Source organism: Myotis yumanensis, unplaced genomic scaffold (assembly GCF_028538775.1).
Source record: "Myotis yumanensis isolate MYYU_CA2020_CCGP unplaced genomic scaffold, mMyoYum1.0.hap1 SCAF_2, whole genome shotgun sequence".
Classification (NCBI taxonomy): domain Eukaryota; kingdom Metazoa; phylum Chordata; class Mammalia; order Chiroptera; family Vespertilionidae; genus Myotis; species Myotis yumanensis.
In genome coordinates this window covers 44,410,323-44,432,598 of record NW_027223753.1, presented here as the reverse complement: position 1 = coordinate 44,432,598, position 22,276 = coordinate 44,410,323, and the positions used below count along the sequence as shown (strand labels likewise).

Genomic DNA, 22,276 nt, shown 5'->3' with positions numbered 1-22,276 from the left:
TGTGAGTCCCTTTCCTCTAGGTGCTCTCTCATTTGCCCAGACCTTGCCTGTTGCCTAAGGTGATGGATTATGCTGAGAAACTGAAACTGACAGATATACCCTGGAGAGCAAGCCTGGTGCTCAGAGGCTTTTATAAGGGTTATTAGGCATCGCACCCTGGATGTGTGTCATACAATTATTTGTGGCTTAGGCTCAAAATTGCCCTGCAAGTGGAGCGAATTGTGGGGAGAATGGAAAAGTGCATGTGGAATAGAAATCATGGGGTCTATTCCCAGGAGCACCATCTATGAGATATTGGTCAAGCCAGCTCAACACTCGGAGCCTCAGTTTCCCCATTAATAAAATAAGGGTGGTAGGCAGCATTTCTCCAATTACCCTCAAGCCCTAGCATTTAATTTTGTAGTCTTTTTTTTTTTTTTACATACTGTCTGATTCAATTGATCTAAAAAAAAATAGGCAAAACTATAGTGTTTAGGGATGCATGCTTAGGTTATAAAAGAAAAGGAAATGTTTTCTAGAAAAATGAGGATAGTGGTTACCTTTAGTGGGGTGAGGGGCTTAGTTAATTTTGTAGTCTTTACTCTTCTTCTGGAAGTGTACCTACTGGCAAGAGACCAAGAGCAAGAAACTACATCTGTTTGCTCCTTAACACCTTTATGGCCCATGGAGATTTAAACATGTAACAATGGGGTTCTACTTTTAATCAAGAGATACAAGCTATGAGAGCAACTGATAAGACCCAATGTGTAATAGCTTGTAAGCATTTTCAAAGCCTGTTTTCTTCCCCTTTGCAGAACTGTAGGAGTAAAAACGATCAATTCAGCCCAACCCATTTTTTGCTACTTTATCTTAGCTGATTTGGTAAATAGCTGTTCCCAGATTGTTAAAAAAAAACAAAAAAAAAAAAAAAAAAAACAAACAAACAAAAAAAAAAAACCAATAACTGTTGTGGATATTGATTAAAACTCCTGTTACTTATTCTTGATTGAATTATAGAACTAATTTATTCCTTAGCTCTCCACTTAAAATCTATCACTATATTACTTAATATTAGGGTCTTTTTTCCAATTCTCCTAAAGGTTCCATGGGCAAAGGAGATGTTATATAAAAAAGTGTTTCATCCACAAAAGATTCCACTATTTCTGCCTAGAAAAGTGGTTAACAGATATCCAAACCTGACGCCATACCCATGTTAGGGTCAGAGCACAAGACCCCTGCCACCCTACCTCAGAGAAAAAACAGGTTGTACAAGGACCTCACTCTGTAGAGCCCTGGGAGGTTAGGGAGCTAGCCCCTTTCTGCACCCCCATTTTGTAGACAAGACAAGGTTCAAAAGGCTATATGACCTCCAAGGTCACATAGCTGAGCCAGGACTTACATCTGGCCACATTGGTTCAGTGACTCCAAATCCAGCACTCTTTCCAGAATGAGTGTGGAATCATTTCTGATACTGGCATCCCCATGAGTAGGTAATCTAACCATGTCCCATTTTAAACACTGAGGTCATGTCACACAGAGTTGATGTCATTTGCTCTGGAACTCTCCTCAATCGTGGTTGCAAGGAACTGAACCCCGTGGATAGTGGGGTCCTGCCATGGGTTATTCAACTGTTTCTCTGAAGGTCCTAGCAAAACTTAAAAGCAAAATATCATTCCAGCACAGCTGTTTGCATTTTGTGTTGAGCATAAGTTAGTTGTGTTGTTTGCCTTGGCTTTCAGCATTGTTCCCATCAGTAAAATGTTACTTTCTGTCTGTGTCTATTGAAAACACATATGTCCTGGTCAAGTCTGGGCTAAGGTCAATATAGACTGGCTGTATGCACATGAAAGAGAAGGTCTTGGTTATCCTGTGCGTACAGGGGCTGTGACCTAAACTTACAGTAGACTCGAACTGTCACCCAGCCAAGTGCTTTGCTACTGGTTACTGCATTGTGCTCCCAAGGCCCCTTTCCACCTCACCTGGGACGGGAGCAATTGCACAGGTTCCATCCTCAACCCCACTAGCCCTGAGCCCTCCAGGAGTCAGTCCCATGGAGAGTTGGAGGGAGCAAAGGAATAGAAGTGGAAGCATCCAAAGCTGACTTTTCCTGGTAGAAACTAATACCTCAGCTGGAGCACCCCAGGCCAGATAACCTTCCAGAATTGGAATCTTTTGGTATTTCAGAGGCAAAACTTGAACACCATCAGTCAAGAGTGGTTTCGCATCTCTAGCCGGAAGTCATCGAGTCCTGCTGTGGTGGCTGCCTACCTCCAGCCTCACTCCCCACACTTCCTAAAGCTGCTTGTCAACTTGGCTGACGGAAACGGAAACACAGCCCTTCACTACAGTGTGTCCCACTCCAACTTCTCCATCGTCAAGCTGCTGCTGGAGACAGGTCAGAAATGGTTGCACCCATGCTCTGGGTCCCTCCTTGGAGGGTAGTTCTTGTACTCTCTTCTTTCCAGCAAGGGGATTCTTTTTCTGAGTTCCTTCTGTTTTCTAGGAACGGAACTGGGCTAGACCATTTTGCTTTTAGCATGTTATTTATGCTTCACCACACTCTTGTGATGTGGGGATTATTTTTCTTATGTTGCAGTTGAGAACACTGAGGCTCAGGTCACAGAACTGGTAAATGGTAGAGTCAGGCTTTGTATTCAGCCTGTCTAACTCCAAATCTGCACCACATTGCCTCTAGGAAGGTCACATGTTACCTCTTCGTAAGAACTTTTAACAAAGGCCATCTCGGGGGTAGAGGGACTGGGCAAAAAAGGTGAAAAGATTAAGTAAAAAACAACAACAAAAACTCATAGACAGACAACAGTATGGTGATTACCAGAGGGAAATGGGAGAAGGTAAAGGGGACATAAATGGTGATGGAAAGAGACATGACTTGGAATGGTGAACACACAATATAATATACAAATGATGTGTTATAGAATTGTACCCCTCTTAAACCTACATAATTTTATTAACCAATGTAATCCCAATCAACTCAATTAAAAACAAAAAAACAAAGGCCCTGGCTCCATTTGGCCAATTTGACTCAATTTGATTCAGTCATCCTTCATCAGATATATGTGTGGACTACAGTGAGGTCCACACTAGCTAATACTACTAGCTACACACTAGCTAGGGGTCATTTCTACCCAACAGAACTCAGTAAACTCAGTCAAATGGGGCTTCTGTCTGTCTCTTCCTTTCAGTATCCTCAGCACCTAGACCAGTTCCTGGCTCACAGTAGGTGTTGAGTGAATATAGGTGTTAAATGAATGAGTGGATGGATGACTCCTGGGAGCTAGGTTAAATACTAGTAAACTTCCAATTCTCCAAAATTCCATTAAGCAACCTTGAGGCTCTGCACCTGAATCCATAGGTGACACACTTAATAACAGCGTAAAGTTCTTTCTGCATCCCATATCATCAGAGGAAGATGAAGGCACAATTTTAACACAGAGCCAGTTTTACTGGATTTCATTTCTTTGTAGTTTCAGAACCACCATAATTTTAAGTGGTAGCTCAATTGAGAAAGGTACATCATAAAATGGAGATGAACATTTACTGTGTTCAGTGTTAGGGGCTTTCATTATAAAACATGAGTAACAACAACACCTACTGCTTTTTGAGTGCCACCTCATTCCATACCGACAATCGAACCATGACCCTTTGTGCTCACACTCTAACCATTGAGCAAAACTGGCCAGAGCCCTAAGTCTTTCTTCATGAGCAGGTAGAAAGAATGTAAAGACAAGAATACCACTGTGGACAGTAATAGTAGTAATAGCACTTATTGAGCTTTTACTGTAGGGTAGGTGTTCAAAGTACTTTAAATATATAAACTCATTAAATTTACAATAACTCTATGACACACCTTCTGTTATTATCCCCGTTTTATAGAGGGAATGCTAGCACAGGACAGGTAACTTGATCTCCTGAGATAGTTTTGTTCTTGTCCAAAAGAGACACAGGCTTTTCAAATAAGCAAACGTACAGGGAAGATTTGGTTTTCCCCTTAAGAGGTGGGATTGTTTATACAACACATAACAGGCTGATAATCTTCTACCATCTCCTATGGTGGAGAGGGATACAAATGCATAGTTCCAGGGCCACAAAGCAGAAATTTCTTTCGAATTCTCATTTAATATTTCATCTTTAAAATAAGCTAATTTTTCATTATTATGAAATGTATATTCTTAATTATTTTAACGTAAAAAGTTGTGGAGATTTTTTTTTCCTGTTTTTCTCTTTTCTTTTAGAAAGAGAAAGAGAGTGAGAGAAGCATTGATGTCAGCTTCTCTGATGTGGCCACAATATGTGGCCAGGGGAGTGATGGGCTTTAGAGCCAGATAGGCTTGAGCCCTGGTCCCACTTCACCTTTCCTTTGGCAGTTTACATAGCTTCACTGACTTTCAGTGGCCTCATCTGTAAAATGGGATTGTGGTCTGTGCTCCACTTTAGGAAATAAAGTCATGGCTATTGGCCCACTTTGCCATCTGCCGTGGACCTTGCTTGCTGGGTATCCTCAGAAAACCTGTGAAGAAAAGTAGCCAGTTTTAAAGGCTGCTAAAAATAGAAAGCATCGATTCCCTCCCTGGGAAAGGATTGCTTTATTGCATTTTAACCAGCAGCATCCTGTTAACAGGCTCAGGCGTCTGGCTCCTGGCCCCTCGGGAGCTATTCCAGTGCTGTTGCTTCTCTTGCAGGCGTCTGCAACGTGGACCATCAGAACAAAGCTGGCTATACCGCCGTGATGATCACTCCCTTGGCTTCTGCGGAGACCGATGAGGACATGGCTGTCGTCTGGAAGCTCTTAAGAGAAGGAAATGTGAACATCCAAGCTACCCAGGTAGGAGATGGGAACTGATCTCCACTTTCATTAAGTGCGGGAACCTCCCAGTTTTATTCTGCTGGTGGGGTGAGAAATTCCATGTAAATCCACAGAATGTTTTTTAACCCAGGAAGGCTGGGGCTTCCAAATGGCATGTGTCCAGAGCCTGACCATTTGGTTGCCGCAAAAGCTCCTGAGACCCAGACAGGCTGGGGCAGAGGTCAGGAAGCTTGTAATTCACGTCCCAGCCTAAAATTGGACACATTCCATCTGGATTGAAATTCTCGAACCAAACGTTCCCACAGTTAGCACCTTCGGCAGGCATGTGCTAGTTGGCCGCTCTCGGACGCCCTGCAGGTGATCCATCTTAGTCACGAATTGCAGAGCAGTTCCGGGCGGCTGCGATGTCTCTGTTCCGCTGCTGGGCTCTCCTCCTTGAGAACACAGAGTAGGGGTATGGTCCTAACCCAGCAGGGCTCTGAGTTAGACAAGGCTCCGTATGGGACAATGGGAACCTACCAAAGGCTACTGACCGGCCTTCGACCAATACAAGAACAAGCAGAGTGCGTCCAACTCTCCTTTTCCCGCTGGAGTGATCACGGATGGTAGACTAACTATCAAGAACTGTGAAGCGCCTGAGCTTTTACTTCACCTCAAAGCTAGCAAGTTAGCATGCTACAGTATCCTGGGTGCTGGCAGGTGACACAAGTATATTACAGCAGTGGTAGCCGCCACAGCATCGGCATTTACACCACTTCCCCGAAACCCAGCTCCCCGTTCCCTCAGGGCATTGTGAGGGGGGGAGGGAGGGGCAGATCCCTGTGCACAGAGTGGGTTGTGCTGCTGGAGAGGAACCCCGAGCTTAGGGAACCTGAATCTTTTATGCTGGCCAGTAAGCATGTCTGCCCTCTGTTCTGGAGGAGACAGCCTCTGTCTCCCAAAGCTGTTCACTGTACGAACATCCTTAAAAAGACAGTCTACAATAACGGGAAGCTAGTGCCTCACTCACAAGATATGCATAAATCCAAGGGACCCGTGGAAAATTGTCTCCCAACAACATATTAAACTCCACTCCCCCACAACCAAAGTGATTACAGACCTAGCTGATGGCAAAGTTGCTTTGCAGACTTTATCTCACAGCAGTCCTATTGATGGAGAGAAATAGACATTTATAGATTACGAGAGGCCCGTTGCATGAAATTCATGCAAGAGTAGGCCTTCCTTACCCCGGCTGCTGGCACCGGCTTCCCTCTGACACCCGGGCTTCCCTCACAGCCCCGGCTTTGTCTGGAAGGTCATCCAGAAGGACATCTGGTCTAATTAGCATATTATGCTTTTATTATGATAGATGTTCTGGTTTTTACCCATTTATAGCTCCTATTGCATACGAGTCAAGCTGTTTTCATTTTAATGTGTTTTCTATAAACATATGGATTTTTTTCTAAATTGGCCTTCATGCAAAAGGGGATGCTTACCTATGATCAAAATTAACTCCCTTTTTTTTTATATATATATATTTTATTGATTTTTTACAGAGAGGAAGGGATAGAGATAGAGAGTTAGAAACATCGATGAGAGAGAAACATCGATCAGCCACCTCCTGCACACTCCCCACTGGGATGTGCCCACAACCAATGTACATGCCCTTTGACCGGAATCGAACCTGGGACCCTCCAGTCTGCAGGCTGACGCTCTATCCACTGAGCCAAACCGGTTACGGCACTCCCTTTTTTTTTTACAGAGGAGAAACTGATGGTCGAAGAGGGTAAGGGACTCAGCCCAGGTCATCAAAGGAGGGATGGGAATTCATAGCTGAGGCTGCTCCCTTCAGCTCCCCCTGGGGTCCTTACTATGATGAGAGGTACAGGTACTAGGTTAAGTGGGAGTGAGCTGGGAGCTTGGAGTCTCCTGGGATAAGCTGCTTATTTCTCCTTCTACCTCCAGGGTCCACGCAGCACCTGGCAATAGCAGTGCTCTGTAAATGATCATTAGATTGTATTGAACTGGACCAGGAAGGAGGTGAGAAAGGAAGGGGCCCTGAATCAGGCAGAGGGGCAGACATGAGGACAATCTGCATATGTCAGCCGGCTTTATAATACCACTTGCAGGGATGGGTCTGGATGGAAACCTCCTGATCTGGTTAGTTCCGTAAACAACCATTACCTCAGGGCTGAGTACAGGCAAACCAAAAAGCAAATGCATTCCTGTGTACTGAGTATTTGTCACCGTCCTCTCTCACCCTCATAATATAACAGTGGTTACCGAGCATTTGCTAAGTGCTCAGGTCTCACAACAACCTCACCAGGCAGGTAATATTTATTGTTAGTCGTTTCCATTTGGCCAGACCATGAAAAGTCACCGATTCACACAGGCAGTAAGTGGCAGAGCCAGGACTTTTGTGATTGCCAACCCCCCTTTCTTTCTCTAAGCCCCAGGGCTCTGGGCGGGATGCACAATCCATCAGTGCCGGCAGATTGGTGCTTTAATCAGTGAACACATCAGCAAACATGTCATTGGCACCTTTACTTGTAAGACACTGTGCTCAGAGCCACAGGGATCTGAAAGAAGAGAACACATAGTCCTTGCCTCGTTTTTGCAACCTTACAAAGCCCCATGTCTCGTCAGAGGGACGAGCCTGATCTGCCTGGAACCCAGGAGTACCGTGAGGGCAAATATAATCCATGTCTGAGAGGACTGTGTATTCACAGGAAAATCTATAAGAAATGATGGTCAACTTGTAATCAGAAAAATGACTACTTTCAATATTATATTTACAACTTTTATCTCATTTGATTTCTACAAAATCCCTGTTAGGTACATAGGATAGATCATTATTAGATTAATTTTTAAGAAAAGAGAAACCAAGATTCAGGGAAGACAAGTGAGGGGTAGAGCAGAACCAGAGCCACGCCCACCAACTATCACAAGGATGTAAGAAACTGTCAATGGGTATGGATTAGAAATAACCACAGAGCCATTCGAGATCTTCTTGAGACAAGAGGACTTTGGGTGCCATTAAATGGACAATCCCAGAGGCGTTCAGAGCAGACCAAGGCTTCCTGAGGAAGTCAGGCTGGGGCAGGCAGTAATAAGTCATGGTACTGAAGCATCCGGCCCTCATTTATTCCATCATTGGACATGTGTCAGCACATACGAGGTAGGAGGCACTGGGGAGACAGAGATGAAAAAGACAGTCCCTGCCATCAAAAATTTCATTCCTCGAGAAAGAGATTGACAGGTTGTAACGCCAAGCGGTAAGTGCCATGTTGTGAATCCCATGCCTGGGAGTTGGTAGAGGGCTTTAGAGAGGATGTAGTGTTGGACTAGTGTCTTAGAGGACCAGTAGAAGTGTGCCAGTGGAAAAGGATGTGTCCCATCCCAAGAAAATTCAAGTCATTGGTCATTTTCTGGAGAAGTTATCCCTGAGCACACCCAAGCAGGAGAGGAGAGGAGTCCTCCCTGTAGGTGGCAGCCTGACCCACCCCTGGGCTCTGTGTGCAGGGAGGCCAGACTGCGCTGATGCTGGGAGTCAGCCACGACAGGGAAGACATGGTCCAAGCGCTACTGAGCTGCCAGGCAGATGTCAACCTGCAGGACCACGATGGATCGTCGGCCCTCATGCTGGCCTGTCACTGTGGCAACGCTGACATGGTGCGGCTGCTCCTGGCACACCCGGCCTGTGACAGCAGCCTGACAGACAAGGTGAGACTCCTAGGCATTAACAAGTAGGTCTTCCCCTTCCTGTGAAGGGCCTTGCCAGCAGCAGAACTTAAGGAACTATTTGGCAATAGCAATAGACTCAACCTCAGAACTGACCTGCTGTGGGATTTAAATGAGATGATCCCCAGTAAATGCTTGGAGCCTTGGATCTGGGAAACCCCAAGCCCTAGCCTTTCACACCATCGTGAGGGAATGTAACCAGGCCTGGCCTTGACCTCCTCTGGTCATGACAATAACAGCATGTGGGCTTTACGGCAGCAGCTTGGATGGGGAGCTTCTGCTGCTCATGGGGACTCCCTGAAGGCTGGACGAAGGAGCCAAGTGTACATTATGCCCACTGTCTGACAGTGATCCGCTTACAGAATAACCCACTGCATCAAGCCAACCTGCTTAAAGTTGCAGTGCCAGTCGCATGCTTCTTAAATAAGCTTCCTTGTAAAGTGATGACGATGATGATAATGATGATGGTGGTGGCAATGATAATGACAATAATGATAATAGTTCATATATATCAAGTGCTTTCTCTGTGCCAGGTACCATACTAAGCATTTATCATGGACCATCTTATTTAAAGCCCACAGCTATCTTATTAGGTTGACTCTGTTGATGGCACTGGTTTGCTCACAAGAAAATGGAGGCACTGAGGGGTTAAGCAACATATCCCAGATCACACAGCAAGTGGAACCCATCTCCATCAAATTCCTAAACACAAACTCTTAGTTGCTGCATCATCGTCATTGTTGTCACATTGCAAGGTCCATGTTTCTGGTGTCCTGCTGAATCAACAGTTGAATGAGTGAACCCCTAAACTACAGAGGTAAATCGTCAGGATGTGACCCTATGACTGATAGTTGCTGCAGGCAGTATTTCTAGAGTACTCACAGGAACTAAGCTCTATCCATGCATTACTCACTATTCTCAATAATCCTGTGAGATAGATACTGCAATCTCCTTTTTTTTTTTTTTAAACTGATAAGGAAACAGAGGCCTAGAGAGTTTATATAGTTACTAGAGGCCCGGTGCATGATAATTGTGCATGGGGTGGGAGGGCAGGGGGAGTTCCCTCAGCCCGGCCTGTGCCCTCTCACAGTCTAGTTCCCCTGAGAAGTCCTCAGTGCTGCCACAGAAGCAGGAGAGGCTCCTGCCACTACTGCGCTTGCCAGCCGTCAGCCCAGCTTCTGGCTGAGCAGTGCTCCCCCTGTGGGAGTGCACTGACCACCAGGGGGCAGCTCCTGCATTGAGCGTCTGCCCCCTGATGGTCAGTGCGCATCATAGCGATTGGTTGTTCATGGTTCGGTTGATTTGCATATTAGCCTTTTATTATATAGGATTATCAAGTAAAAAGTCACTGATTCTCAGAGCAGGGATTCAAGCCCAGGTCTGACTTTAGTGTCCTTAATGTTGGCACTATAGTTTTATGCTTTAAACAGGCCTCTCCATACTTTCATAACATCTACAGTTCCAAAAGAATAAAGGCCTGGGGAGGGGAAGAGAATCACTTCCCTTCCCAGGGACAGCACCTCTCACTACTGTGCCACGTCTGATCTACCCTGGATTGTTCCATCAGTGAGTCAGGCTGCTTGGTCCTGAAATCGCACACCGGAAGCAGACGCTCCAGTTCAGTGTCTGTAGGTCCCAGGAACCCCAGCTCTATCCCAAAGCTAGAAGCTATTTGTGGGATAATTAGAGAGCACTGACCCTCTTGAGATGCATGGTAGGACTGCTGGAAATAAGAAACTCCTGTTATTACTAGTCAGACAAAGGATCTGCGTTAATGAGCTCCCTGCAGGGTCACCCTGGGGGAACAGGAGCAGCCCTTTCATCTGGAGCAGGCCCAGGGCCCTCTGTGGAGTGGCCACTCCTGTCACCTCGGGGAGGCCTGGGAGGCAGGCCTGTGGGACAGGGACATGAGCTTTGGAAGTCCCAGGTTAGCTGGGATAGTCAGGGGTTAATTGAGCATCTCCTGGACACCTCTGGAGACCTGTCAGACACGAGAGGTAAGGCCGTGGCTGCTTTCAGGAGGTGGGGGAACAGTCATGGCGGGAAGGCTCTGCTGTACTTCAGACAATTCCAGTGACTATTAGGAGCAGGGGCTTTAAACACTCTTGGGTTCGAAACTGGGTTCAGTGACTGTGCTTATGGCACCTTCATCTAACCACTCAGGGCCTCTGTATGCTCACCTGCAAATGGGGATGATAATAGACACTACTAAATACGGCAATGCTTGTAAAGCCCGTGTCCTGCATCAGGAGGTACTCAGTTGGTGGTGCATTTTTATGGACAGGTGAGCAGTGAGAGCTGAAACAAAACAACTACTAATCACATCACAGAGCTGGGGCCTCGGCATTCCCAGGCAGAGTCCGGAGGGAATAGGGAGCATGAAGGTCTGGAGTTAGGCGGGGAGCCCATCAGAGGGAGACCGGCCCCCAAGGGCAGAAGCCAAGTGGTCAACACACTCGGCTTAGTCCAGTGGCTCTCATTTCGGGGGGATTGTGCCCTCCAGGGAGATTTGGCAATGCCATTTTTACTTTCACAAGTGAAGGTTCTTGACATCTCGGTTTACAGGAACAACGAAAAATTACAAATTATCTGGCAAATGAGTTATCAACATAGTGGTTTCCAGACACATCTAGGTTTCAGAATTTTGGAGACACGATTGAGCCCATTTGTAAGACGGTGGCTGCCCTCGCAGACGGTGTCCTCTGGGTCACGGTGGCCTTTCGCCTCGCCTCCCCTCGTCTCGCTGGCGGGTGCTGCCTGCGAGAGCCCCTGGATGCAGCTGTAGACAGCAGCCCCGGCAACTGCCTGCATCGCTGAAACAGCCCCAGGGTATCATGTGTCAGGAGGTAAAATGTACATTTCCTTCCACGGACATGCCCACTTCTAAGAGCTGGTCCTTAGAAAATAATTAGAAATGAGAAAATGCTTTCGGCACTAAGTTTATGATGATGAAGACTTGGAAACCACCCAAGTCTCCAACAGAAGGGAAACAGTTCAGTAAGTTATGGAATGTTATGTAGCCAATAACAAAAGTTATGTGTTCTGATGACTGTAAGAACGTGGGAACATCGTATAGCATGCCATGGTAAGTTCAAAATGCCAACAGATTTAAAATTAATATGCAATGTCATTCCTCTATTTAAACCAATAACACATTCGGACAAGAGAGAAGAACGGAGGGAGACAAGCCAAAATGCTAATTCCCATGTAGGCCTGTGTAATGGAAAAAAATGGAAGCGTTATTTTATTTTCTTTCCTCTGTTTTCCGTTTTTAAAATTAAGCGTGTTAAAAGCAAGAGACACTTTATTCCCATTGATGTGAATTTCCCAGGAGTGAATGTTGTTTCTGTAGAAGGGGCCCATTTCTCACGCTTCTCGTGCCATTTGAATCTCCTCCCCTCCTCGGCCTCTGGATACCTGGAATAGACTTTATGCCCCATGCACAGCCCTACTCCCAACTCGCCCTTGCTTTCTGGGGCGGGAGGCCTGCAGGATAAAATGTGTTTCTCCTTCTCTTTCTCCGCTGCAGGCTGGCAGAACAGCTTTGTCCATCGCGCTGAAACCGCCCGCCCATGTGGAAATCGCTGAGCTTCTGCAGGCCCACGCGGAGCAGGGCAGGTCCCTGAGGCCCTAGGGGCTGTGGAGGGACCGGCAGCGGGAACAAAAGGCTCCTTCTCTGGACTCCTCCCTCGCCCTTGGAGAGGGCATGGGTCACAGCCAGAGGGCCGCCCCTCAAGAGAAGAAGCTATGTCAGATATGCACATACATTCCTGGGGTATCATTCTGCTCATTAGGATGCTTTGTAGTTTTGCCTTAGGTCAAGCCCCCAACGCAGGCTGCAGAGCAGGGTGAAGGAGCCAGGCTAAAGTCCCTCACGTGTCAGCCTGGCATTCTTCCTGACTCTACCCTTTGTAGCACCGCTTAGGGAGCTGGCGGGCAGGAGGACATTAGAAAAACAATACTTTTTACATGGAATTTTAAAGTGCGCCATCTCTGGTTTTTAATCCATCATACATGAAGATGTCCTCTTGAATATGCATGTCTAGGGAGGACGGGGAGATTTACACAGTCCTCCCTGCGATCATTCTCTAGATGACCGAGGAGAATCTCCTGGCAGACACGGGAACCTGAACAGACCCCAGATGGGGCCTTTGCTCAGTTGGGGCCGACAGAGAAAGCTTAAATTCAGGCAAGATAGAAAGAAGCACACTGGCCCAGTGCCAGATAGACCGTCTTGGCCATCTGTGGCTCCAGTTTGCTCCAAGGATATTGGGATTAATCAGGAAATCCAATCCAGTGAAGCACATCATGTGTATTGAGGCAGAGTCAGGGATGCCAGCTCTTCCGAAAGAAACAACTGAACCTCCTGAGGATCCTCCTGGGGCCAGAGACCACATTTCCTCCATAGCTGCGTCCATGGCTGTGTGGTAATCCCAGCTCCTTTCCCTCACAGCTGTGTCCATGGCCGTGTGGTAATCCCAGCTCCTTTCCCTCACAGCTGTGTCCATGGCCGTGTGGTAATCCCAGCTCCTTTCCTCCATGGCCGTGTAGTAATCCCAGCTCCTTCCCCTCACAGCTGTGTCCTTGACCGTGTGGTAATTCCAGCTCCTTTCCTCCATGTCTGTGTGGTAATCCCAGCTCCTTTCCCTCACAGCTGTGTCCATGGCCGTGTAGTAATCCCAGCTCCTTTCCCTCACAGCTGTGTCCATGGCCGTGTGGTAATCCCAGCTCCTTTCCCTCACAGCTGTGTCCATGGCCGTGTGGTAATCCCAGCTCCTTTCCCTCACAGCTGTGTCCATGCCGTGTGGTAATCCCAGCTCCTTTCCCCACAGCCATCATGAGCAAGCATGAGCTCCATGAAGCTAGGAGGTTTCCAAAGTCCCAGACTGCAGAACCTTCCAGCCTGGGGTGACCTCTGTCTCCACTGGACATTCTCTCTTACACTTCCACAATCCCAGGGCCCACATGCTGTAGCTCACCCAGGGTTATCTACAAATTTGTTTTTTCTTAAAGTCTTTTGGGCATAAAATCGCCTTATATGAAAAAGAAAGACAGCAAAGTTCGGTGAGCCTCACATTAGAAACACAAACGCCTGTTTACTCCGTGCCCCTTGTGTGAGTCACCAAATCTCCTTGGGTTCCAGTTTCATTGTCTTTAAAACAAAAATTATACAACCTACCTCCTGGGGGTGTTGTGCAAGGCACAGCTGGTGGGAGTTTGTGAATCCAGTTTTAATCCATAGAGACTGACTACAGAAGTTTTCCACTGGGATCATAAGAGAGGCTCAAAGTCCCCAAGCAGGACACTGGCATATGGCAGTGTTGCTCAGAGGTAGGGAGAATGGAGCAAATAATAAGCTAAAAATGCTTTAAATGGGTTTATTTTGACCTCAGCACACTTTAAGAGCAAACCCCCACATTAATAAATATTCTACTCCAGTGCTTCTCAAACACTGATATGCGTGCAGATCCCTGGAGATCTTGTTAGAATGTAGAAGGTCTGGGAGGGGAAGGGGCTGAGAATCTGCATTTCTAACTAGTTCCCAGGGGATACCAATGCTGCTGGGCCACACCACACTTGGAGTAGTAGGGCTCTGGCCTTTGACTGTTTCTGTTTCTATATTAAAATGCTGCCCCTCAATCTTTGGGTCTCAAAGTTTCTTTGCATTTCTCTGCTCTTGGTTCTTGGGAATTTGCAATGTTTTATTTGCTATTATGGGGGTAAGTGCCCCATGTTGCCAATTTAGGCTCTATTTCTTTTTTTAAAAAGTATTTTTATATGTTTTTATTGATTTCAGGGAGAGTGAGAATTATTGATAGGCTGCCTCCTGCACGCCCTCTACTGGGGAGCGAGCCTGTAACTTTAGGCTTCCTGGAACTGAAAACAGAGATTAGTGATGTCACTCAGAAAAGGAAGAGTAAGAGGTGAGGTGAGGTTCGAGTGTGCCAGGCAGAGAAACCTGTGCTGAAAAGGAAGAACTATGGGAGAGCGGGCATTTGGGGGCCTTCGTTCAGTCAGAGAGAGTTTGAGTAAGATGCTGAGATAAAAGGGGAGATTGGGAAGTGGTGAGACTGATAAAACATGGGGCCAAATCACAAAGTGCCCTAAAGTTATGATAAAGCTTTGTTCTAAAGGCAATGGAAAGCCCCGTTGGTGTGGCTCAGTGGTTGAGCATCGACCTATAAACCAGGAGGTCACGGTTCCATTCTAGGTCAGGGCACATACCTGGGTTGAGGGCTTTGATCACCAGTAAGTGAGGTGCAGGAGGCAGCGTTGATGTTTCTATCTATCTCCCTCTCCCTTCCTCTCTCTGAAACCAATAAAAATATATTTAAAAAATAAAATAAAGGCAATGGAAAGCTATTGGAAACCAGATTTATGATGGAGAAATTGATCTACCTAGCTCTCATTTAACACAGATTTATCAGATACCCACTCCCTTCTAAATAGGGTGTTTGGGGCTGGGGACATATAAGCAAGGTAGACAAGAACTTACAGTTTAACAGGGAAGGAAAACAACTCATCACGGAACAACATGATGCATGTTGTGACTGGCAAGGACAAGGTTCATGGGGACACATAGGAGGGACCCTCAGCCTAATCTGAGGGTAGGGAGGGCCCAGGATGGCTTCCTGAGAATAGTTATGCTATCTGAAGGGTGCATAGGCATTGGCCAGGCAAAGAGGGGCAGAGCAAGAAGCATGCATAAACCCTGTAGACAAGAAGCATTGATTTGGGCATTAAAAGAACTTCAGTGTTCCGGGAAAGAAAAAGAAAAAGAAAAAGAAAAAGAAAGAAAGAAAGAAAGAAAGAAAGAAAGAAAGAAAGAAAGAAAGAAAGAAAGAAAGAAAGAAAGAGAGAAAGAAAGAAAGGGAGAGAGAGAGAGAAAGAGAGAGAGAGAAAGGAAAGGAAAGGAAAGAGGAAAGGGAAGGGAAGGGAAGGGAAGGAAAGGAAAGGAAAGGAAAGGAAAGGAAAGGAAAGGAAAGGAAAGGAAAGGAAAGGAAAGGAAAGGAATGATAGAAAGGAAGAGTGCAAGATGAAGCCAGGGAAAAAGCCACTGCACCAAGTTTGGATTTGAAGGAAATAGGAATACAGGAAGCAACACTCAGATTTGCATTTTAGAAAAAGTACTCCATTGGGCAGGGCAGGGGTGGGTAGAAATGAGTGATGTTTATTCAACAGACATTTGTGGACTATCTGTCCTGGGTCCGGGACTCTAGAGTTCATGGTTTGGTGGAGGAGACAGATGCAGGCTGACGACAACTATGAATAGGATGAGTAATGGAGGTCTGAAGAGGGCTGTAGAGACGTACTTGGCCAGAGGGAGTCAGGGAAACCTCACAGAGGAGGTGACCCTTGATCTAAGCCACAGGAGGTGGAAGGAGTTTGCCAGGGCATTCTAGATAGAACAGCGGGTATAAAGATGTGAAGTGTGAAAGACCATGGCTTCTGAGCAATGGAAAGAATTGCAGAATGACTCTAGTTTAGGTGGCATGGGTAGTGGCTGAAGAGTAGATTTAAGAGGAAGGTTAGTAGATATATTTGTAGGTTGAGATAGGAATTTGGATTTAAGCCTCTAACTTGAGGGGGAATCAGAGACCTCTTTGAGAACCTGAAGCTCTGTTCAGAAAAATGCACATAAATCTGCAAAATCTGCATGTAATTTCAGGAATTCAGAAATCTGTTAAAATCTCACTGCTGTGGACGGTGGGGAGCCATTGAAGAATTTCTAAATGATGGAGCCAGATCAGATTTGCCTTTTAGAATGTTCACAGAGAGAGACTGGAGGCAAGGACATCAGTGAGGAGGTTGTCCTCAGACACTGGGTATAGGGCAGTAAGGGCCCAGTCCTCGATGGTACCTGTGGGGAAGAAGGAGAGGGCCCGGGTGGCACGGGGAGTGAGGAACTGAGCGGAATGAGAACCCAGGACTCCTGCTCCAGCACCTTGCCCAGCCCTGACACCAACGCTGAAAGTGTCTCTCCCACACCGTGAAGCAGGCTATTTTGGGCCTAGGGGGATGTGCCAGGAGGTGATGACACACTGGATGGTAAAGAGGATCAAAATGAGTGACAGGAAAATGGTGATGCCATTATCCCCAATATCCATTCTTCCCTTTCTCCTTAGAATCCCCAAATTTCAGCTGGACACATGGCCACCCAGAATAGAGACTCCACCACCCAGGTGCCCTTGTCGCTTCATGTGGCCACATACCTAAGTTCTGGCTAATGAGATGTGAGTGAAGTGATGTATGCAAGGTCCGACTTCTGTGTGCAAAGGAAAGGGAAGTGCTTTGACCCTTCCCACTGGTTGGAATGTGGTAACAATCCAGCTTGATCCATGAGGATGGGGCCAACATCCTAGTGATCACAGCAAGGCAGGAGGAGGTAGGCCCCAACACCATGAACCCATCAAATCTGCTCTGGACTGCTTATTCCCTTTTGATATGTAATCCTATATAATAAAGAGCTAATATGCTAATTAGACTGACGGAAGAATGACCTTCTGGAACAATCTTCCAGAACGACCAGTGGGTAGGGGGTGGGGCCTTGGGGCCTGGAGACAGCCGGGATTGTGAGGGGCTGAGCCCCTTGCATGAATTTCGTGCATCGGGCCTCTAATCAAGAAATAATCTTCTAATTTATGTAAGCCATTGTACACTTGGACTTCTGTGGCAGTGGGAGTTGGATAAATGCACTCAGCACCCCATGGCAATCTTCAGGATCTCATGCTATGGTTAGTGAGTTTCAGAGTGGAAGAGTTCAGGAAGGCGCATCCTTTTATATCTCCTCACGCTGCCAGCCCCAGTTCAATGCCCACAGGGGAATCACCCAGCCCACAGCCCTCAAAGGGCTCAGCCTTGTGTTGCCCTAGAACAGTGGTTCTCAACCTTCCTAATGCCGCGACCCTTTAATACAGTTCCTCATGTTGTGGTGACCCCCAACCATAAAATTATTTTCGTTGCTACTTCATAACTGTAATTTTGCTACTGTAAACAATATGTAATTATATATGTGTTTTCTGATGGTCTTAGGCGACCCCTATGAAAGGGTTGTTCAACCCCCAAAGGGGTCGTGACCCACAGGTTGAGAACCGCTGCCCTAGAAGATTCCTGAACACAGGCTCTGCACCACAGGGCAGCCAGTCCTTCAGCGAGACAGTGCCCATGAACTGGCCTGGTGTGGAAACGTGGGCATTTTAGACCATCTGAATTAGCTGAGATGTTTGAATGAAGAAACATGGAGAGTTTGGGGCAGCAGCAGTGAGTTATGGTTACAGTGAGAAGTCATGAGAGGGAGCAAGGCATGATAAAAGAGGTAGAGGTGAACACAGGTTGAGAGTATGAGCAAAGAACAGCTATGAAGAGAGAAAGGCTGGAGAGAGAAAAAAAAACCCAATGAGTAGACTCCTGTGCACTGTCTGCCAGATCTTCCTTTCCCAGGAACCTCCCCTTCCCAGCCCCCTCCACCATGCACATGACTAGAGCAGAAGCTGCCGCATTTCTACAAGAAAACTTGGTCCTTGGCCATGGAAGGTAGATACTGGACATTACCTGGGCTTGGGCCATCAGACCCTCTCCCAGGAATTTTGGAGCTGGGATTTAGAAAGAGAGAGATTCACATCTCATTAGCCAGAACTTCTGAGTGTCTGGATTGTAACATGTAGATCTCAGAAGCTACTGGTGGCTGGTTCAGCCTTGTAAACTGAGGAGCAAAAGTGACTCTTAATCCTCAAGGTGCCTGAAGCACATGTCCTGGCTTCTCTGGAGTAACCCGTGTTCCTTCCCTAAAGCCCAGTAGATACTCACCCTTCAATTCCATAACTACCCTACTTGTTTGCTTTCCCCAGTCTCCTCTCTGGGCTGTGTAGCTTGGTGGGAGGCAACCAAGGGCATGGTGTCTGAAATTGCCTACCTCAGGTGTTGAACCCCAGCTGGACCCTTTGGCCACTCAGGCTCTTGATCTGTAAACTGGGATATAATAGTTCCTTCCTTCTGTTCTTGTACATGGTTGATCAGGTAAGGTATCCACATAGTGCTGGCCTTTATGGCAGAGCTCAGTATAGATTCCTTCCCTGGCCATTGGATCCTTTGCCCTAAACCCGACCCCATAAAAATAACAGCTTGCCTTCTCTGAGTACTTACATCTACCCAGGCGCCAGTCTTAAGGGCATCATTTATGCCTCACAATACCCCAATGAGGTAGGTTAATATTACCCCTGTGGTACATACGAGGAAACTGAAGCCCAGAGAGGGTAAATAACTCCTTCGAGGCCACACAGCTAGTAACTGGGGGGTCTGAAATTTCAAGCCAGGAGCTCTGGCTCTGTGACCACACTCCACTGCCTGCCGAACACCCAGAGCTCTTCTTGCTTCCTCGCAGTGACCTCCGCTATGGAGGGGTGCCCAGTGGCAGGGGCTGGACTCTGCTGAGGGAACAAAGCTGCTTCAGGGACTCAGCATTAAGTCAGTGGCTGACCTGCCGGTCTGGCTGGGTGGCCCCGGCACAGAGGAGACACACAGGCAGAGTGTTTGGGACTGGAACAGCTGAGGGGTTGGGACCTCCCGGGGCTCAGCATCCCTGGGGAAGAAAGCGGCCTTCTGTCCAGTATACAGATGGTCTGAACCCCACATTGCCTCAATTGCCCCCTCAGTGGGGAATTCCCTACTGTTCCAAATCAGTCCCTCCACCCCCTCTCTCATCCTGGAACAGAGGGAGGGAGCCCAGCCAGTGTCTGAGGGGGGTCCGGCCTTCCCTCCTCTCTGCTCCCCCCACCACCATCCTCTCCCCCACCCCAATCCTACACCCCACCCTGCTTCCGTGATCCATGAGGGTAACAGCTTCTGGGTCTTTGCTCTGAAGCCAATGAAGCCATTCTATTGTTGACTTTGGGTAGGCGGGTTGGCTGGGGGGTATTTTCCAATCCTCAAGGTGCCTTAGAAGCAAAGAAATTCCCACTCTTCCCCCCAAAAAAGGAAAACTAGAGAAGAAACTGTTTTTAGACCCCCTTGCCCGCTATTCCCAGTTGTCAGATCAGAAGCAGGAATAGAGGGAAGCTCACGCCCTGTCTCTGTCCTGCCTGCATGTAAAGAGGACAACCCCTGGTCTGCGCTCTGTCCCTGTCAGGACTGTGCTCAGTCTGTGGGGGACTGAGATTCTGACACCAATTCCAACGTGGGGGGTGGGTTCCCCAGATCCAAGCAATTCTCCACACCAGCTGTGTGTCCTACCATTCAACTCAGTTCCAACGCTGTTCGGAGATCGAATCAGATCCCACAGATCGCAGGTTCAGTCCCATAAGACTGCCCCCTCCCCACCTCCTTCAGTCATCAATTGCAAGTTCAGGTTGTCACCTGTGCTTCTGACCAACTGGCTCTTAATGTAAAAAACATTCAAACCTGTAAAGAATTTTGGTGAGTTTATTTGAGCCAAACTGTCAACAATTGCCAGGAAGCAGAATCTCTACATATTGGGATAATGCTCTGGAGAAGGGCAATTTTTCACCTTGTTTTATACATTACAATCAAAGGAGGAGACATAGGTTGAAGTATGGTAGCAACCATACTTCAGGTAGAAACTGTAGTTTAACTCTAACCCTGCTGTTTGGCTTAACAATAGAAAAGTTATTTTGATTTTCTGAATTGTATACATCATCCCATTCGATTGAATGACTATCCCATTGATTGTGATCTTACTGGTTTTAGAAAGCACATTCTTCTGTACCTGGGAAACAGGACAGCACAATTATCCTAAATTGTTTTAGTGGCCACAGATAATGCGTTCCAGTTGACTCAGTGGTCCCAAGACCAGGACAGTGCAATTACTCTAAATTACCTCGATGGCTCGATAATGAGTTCCTGGCAACCCAGTGGTCTCAAGACCCGAGGGCTCTAGATAAGGTGTTTCTGTCAATTCAGTGACCCCAGACCCAAAATTGTAATTAACATGCTTAATTCTGCTTCTGTAAACTGCTTTTTTGCAAACCAGGTTCCTCATTCCAAACCTTGAGATGTAATCAATACCTTTGTGATCTTTGCCTATATAAGTGGTTTTGCCACCATCTTATCACTATGAGATTTGGGAATGACCCCTCATAGTCCCGGATTGCAATAAATGTGACTCTTTTTTTTTTTTTTAATATATTTTTATTGATTTTTTTTTTTTTTACAGAGAAGAAGGGAGAGGGATAGAGAGTTAGAAACATCGATGAGAGAGAAACATTGATCAGCTGCCTCCTGCACACCACCTACTGGGGATGTGCCCGCAACCAAGGTACATGCCCTTGACCGGAATCAAACCTGGGACCCTTGAGTCCGCAGTCTGACACTCTATCCACTGAGCCAAACCGGCCAGGGCTAAATGTGACTCTTTAATTTGACTTCTTGAGGCGTCCTTCTGTGATCCGCGGGGTACATTACAACAAGGTGGGTTACATGAAATCCATTAATGATCCATTAGGGAGGTGGGAGAAAGCAAAAAGGGGAAACCTCTGGGATTGGATAAAAAGTGAAATGATGGACACATGCTTCTTTTATATACGTGGGTGCAGGATAGTTAACAGTCAATAATTAACACGATAACAATAACACTGGATAACAATAACACGGAGGGGATTTCTAGTTTCGGCCCTAGAGCCATTTGTTGTGTCCTGAGGGGTCTGAAAAAAGGGAAGTCACAAGTTATGCTGACATTTAGCAGGTATGTTATCTTAGATGCAAAAAGACAAATAGGCTCAGTAGAGATCAAAGTTGATCTTTGTCAGGATACTGATTACCTACTATAAACTGCTTTTAGTTAGTTTTAATTTCAGACCATCCTTGGTGGCTCTTTTAGGTTTTTGAGTTTGCAGGTCTTCCCTGAGCTAGTCAGTTAGTATGTGGCCTTTTCTTTGTCCTCATGGTTATGAACTGGACCCCGTCCTTGCGTGTGATTATTTGCTAGAGTGGCTCACGAACTCAGAGAAACGTGTTACTTCCTGTGTCACCAGTTTATTATGGAAAGATATAACACAGGGCCATGTATGGGGGGGGGGGGGGGGGGGCGGGGCTTGGAGCTTCCATGCCCATGACAGGTGCTCCATTCTCCCTGAACCTCCACATGTCTATCAACCTGGTAGCTCTCCAAACCCTGTCATTCTGGGGTCTTATGGAGGCTTCACGACATAGGCACTGAGCAAATCACGCCATTAATAACTGAACTCCACCTCCAACCCCTCTCCTCCCCAGAGGTGTGGGGGAGGGGGGATGACTGACAGCTTCCACCAGTCACATGACTGGCTCCACTACCAACTACACGCCCATCCTTAGGAGCTTTCCAAAAGTCACTTCATTAACATAACAACAGACACTTTCATGGCACTTATCACTTGGAAAATTCCAAGGGTTTCAGGAGCTCTGTGCCCCAAAGACCAAATACATCATCATGCTAGAACAGGTGCCTAAGGTCTCCTTGGGCTGTCCCTTTCCCCAGAGTCCACCAGCATTTGTGTGAGTGTTTGCAGGTGGCAGGGCACATATGATCGCCTTGTCCACACACACTCCTGGTCTGTGTACATTCTGGAAGCAGGAGGCCTGCGCTGCAGTTCCAAAGCAATGATCCTGTTGCAGGGATCAGGCCAAATGCGCGGGCCCAGCGGGGCGAACGCTGATGCTTGTTGGAAAGGTGCTGGTGAGCTCACAGCCTCTGGTGGTGAGAGGCGCAGCTGTATCTGGCCTCAGATCAAAAGATCTAATCTGATTTCTAATCCGACGGAG

At 46.9% G+C, this 22,276-nt stretch overlaps 1 protein-coding gene across 4 annotated transcripts in view; it reads left to right on the top strand.

Moving 5' to 3' along the window:
- The window catches only part of KANK4 (KN motif and ankyrin repeat domains 4), a 67,088-nt gene extending 52,924 nt beyond the window's left edge, over positions 1 to 14,164 (top strand). For 3 of the 4 annotated variants that reach the window (XM_070405250.1, XM_070405252.1, XM_070405251.1), the window contains exons 7-10: positions 2,164 to 2,374; positions 4,680 to 4,822; positions 8,306 to 8,506; positions 12,054 to 14,164. In XM_070405250.1, the coding sequence (XP_070261351.1) occupies positions 2,164 to 2,374; positions 4,680 to 4,822; positions 8,306 to 8,506; positions 12,054 to 12,158 (660 nt within the window). In that variant the 3' untranslated portion in view covers positions 12,159 to 14,164. The remainder of the gene's footprint in view (positions 1 to 2,163; positions 2,375 to 4,679; positions 4,823 to 8,305; positions 8,507 to 12,053) is intronic. The other variant, XM_070405253.1, reaches the window with a different exon arrangement.
- Positions 14,165 to 22,276: the final 8,112 nt, after the last annotated feature.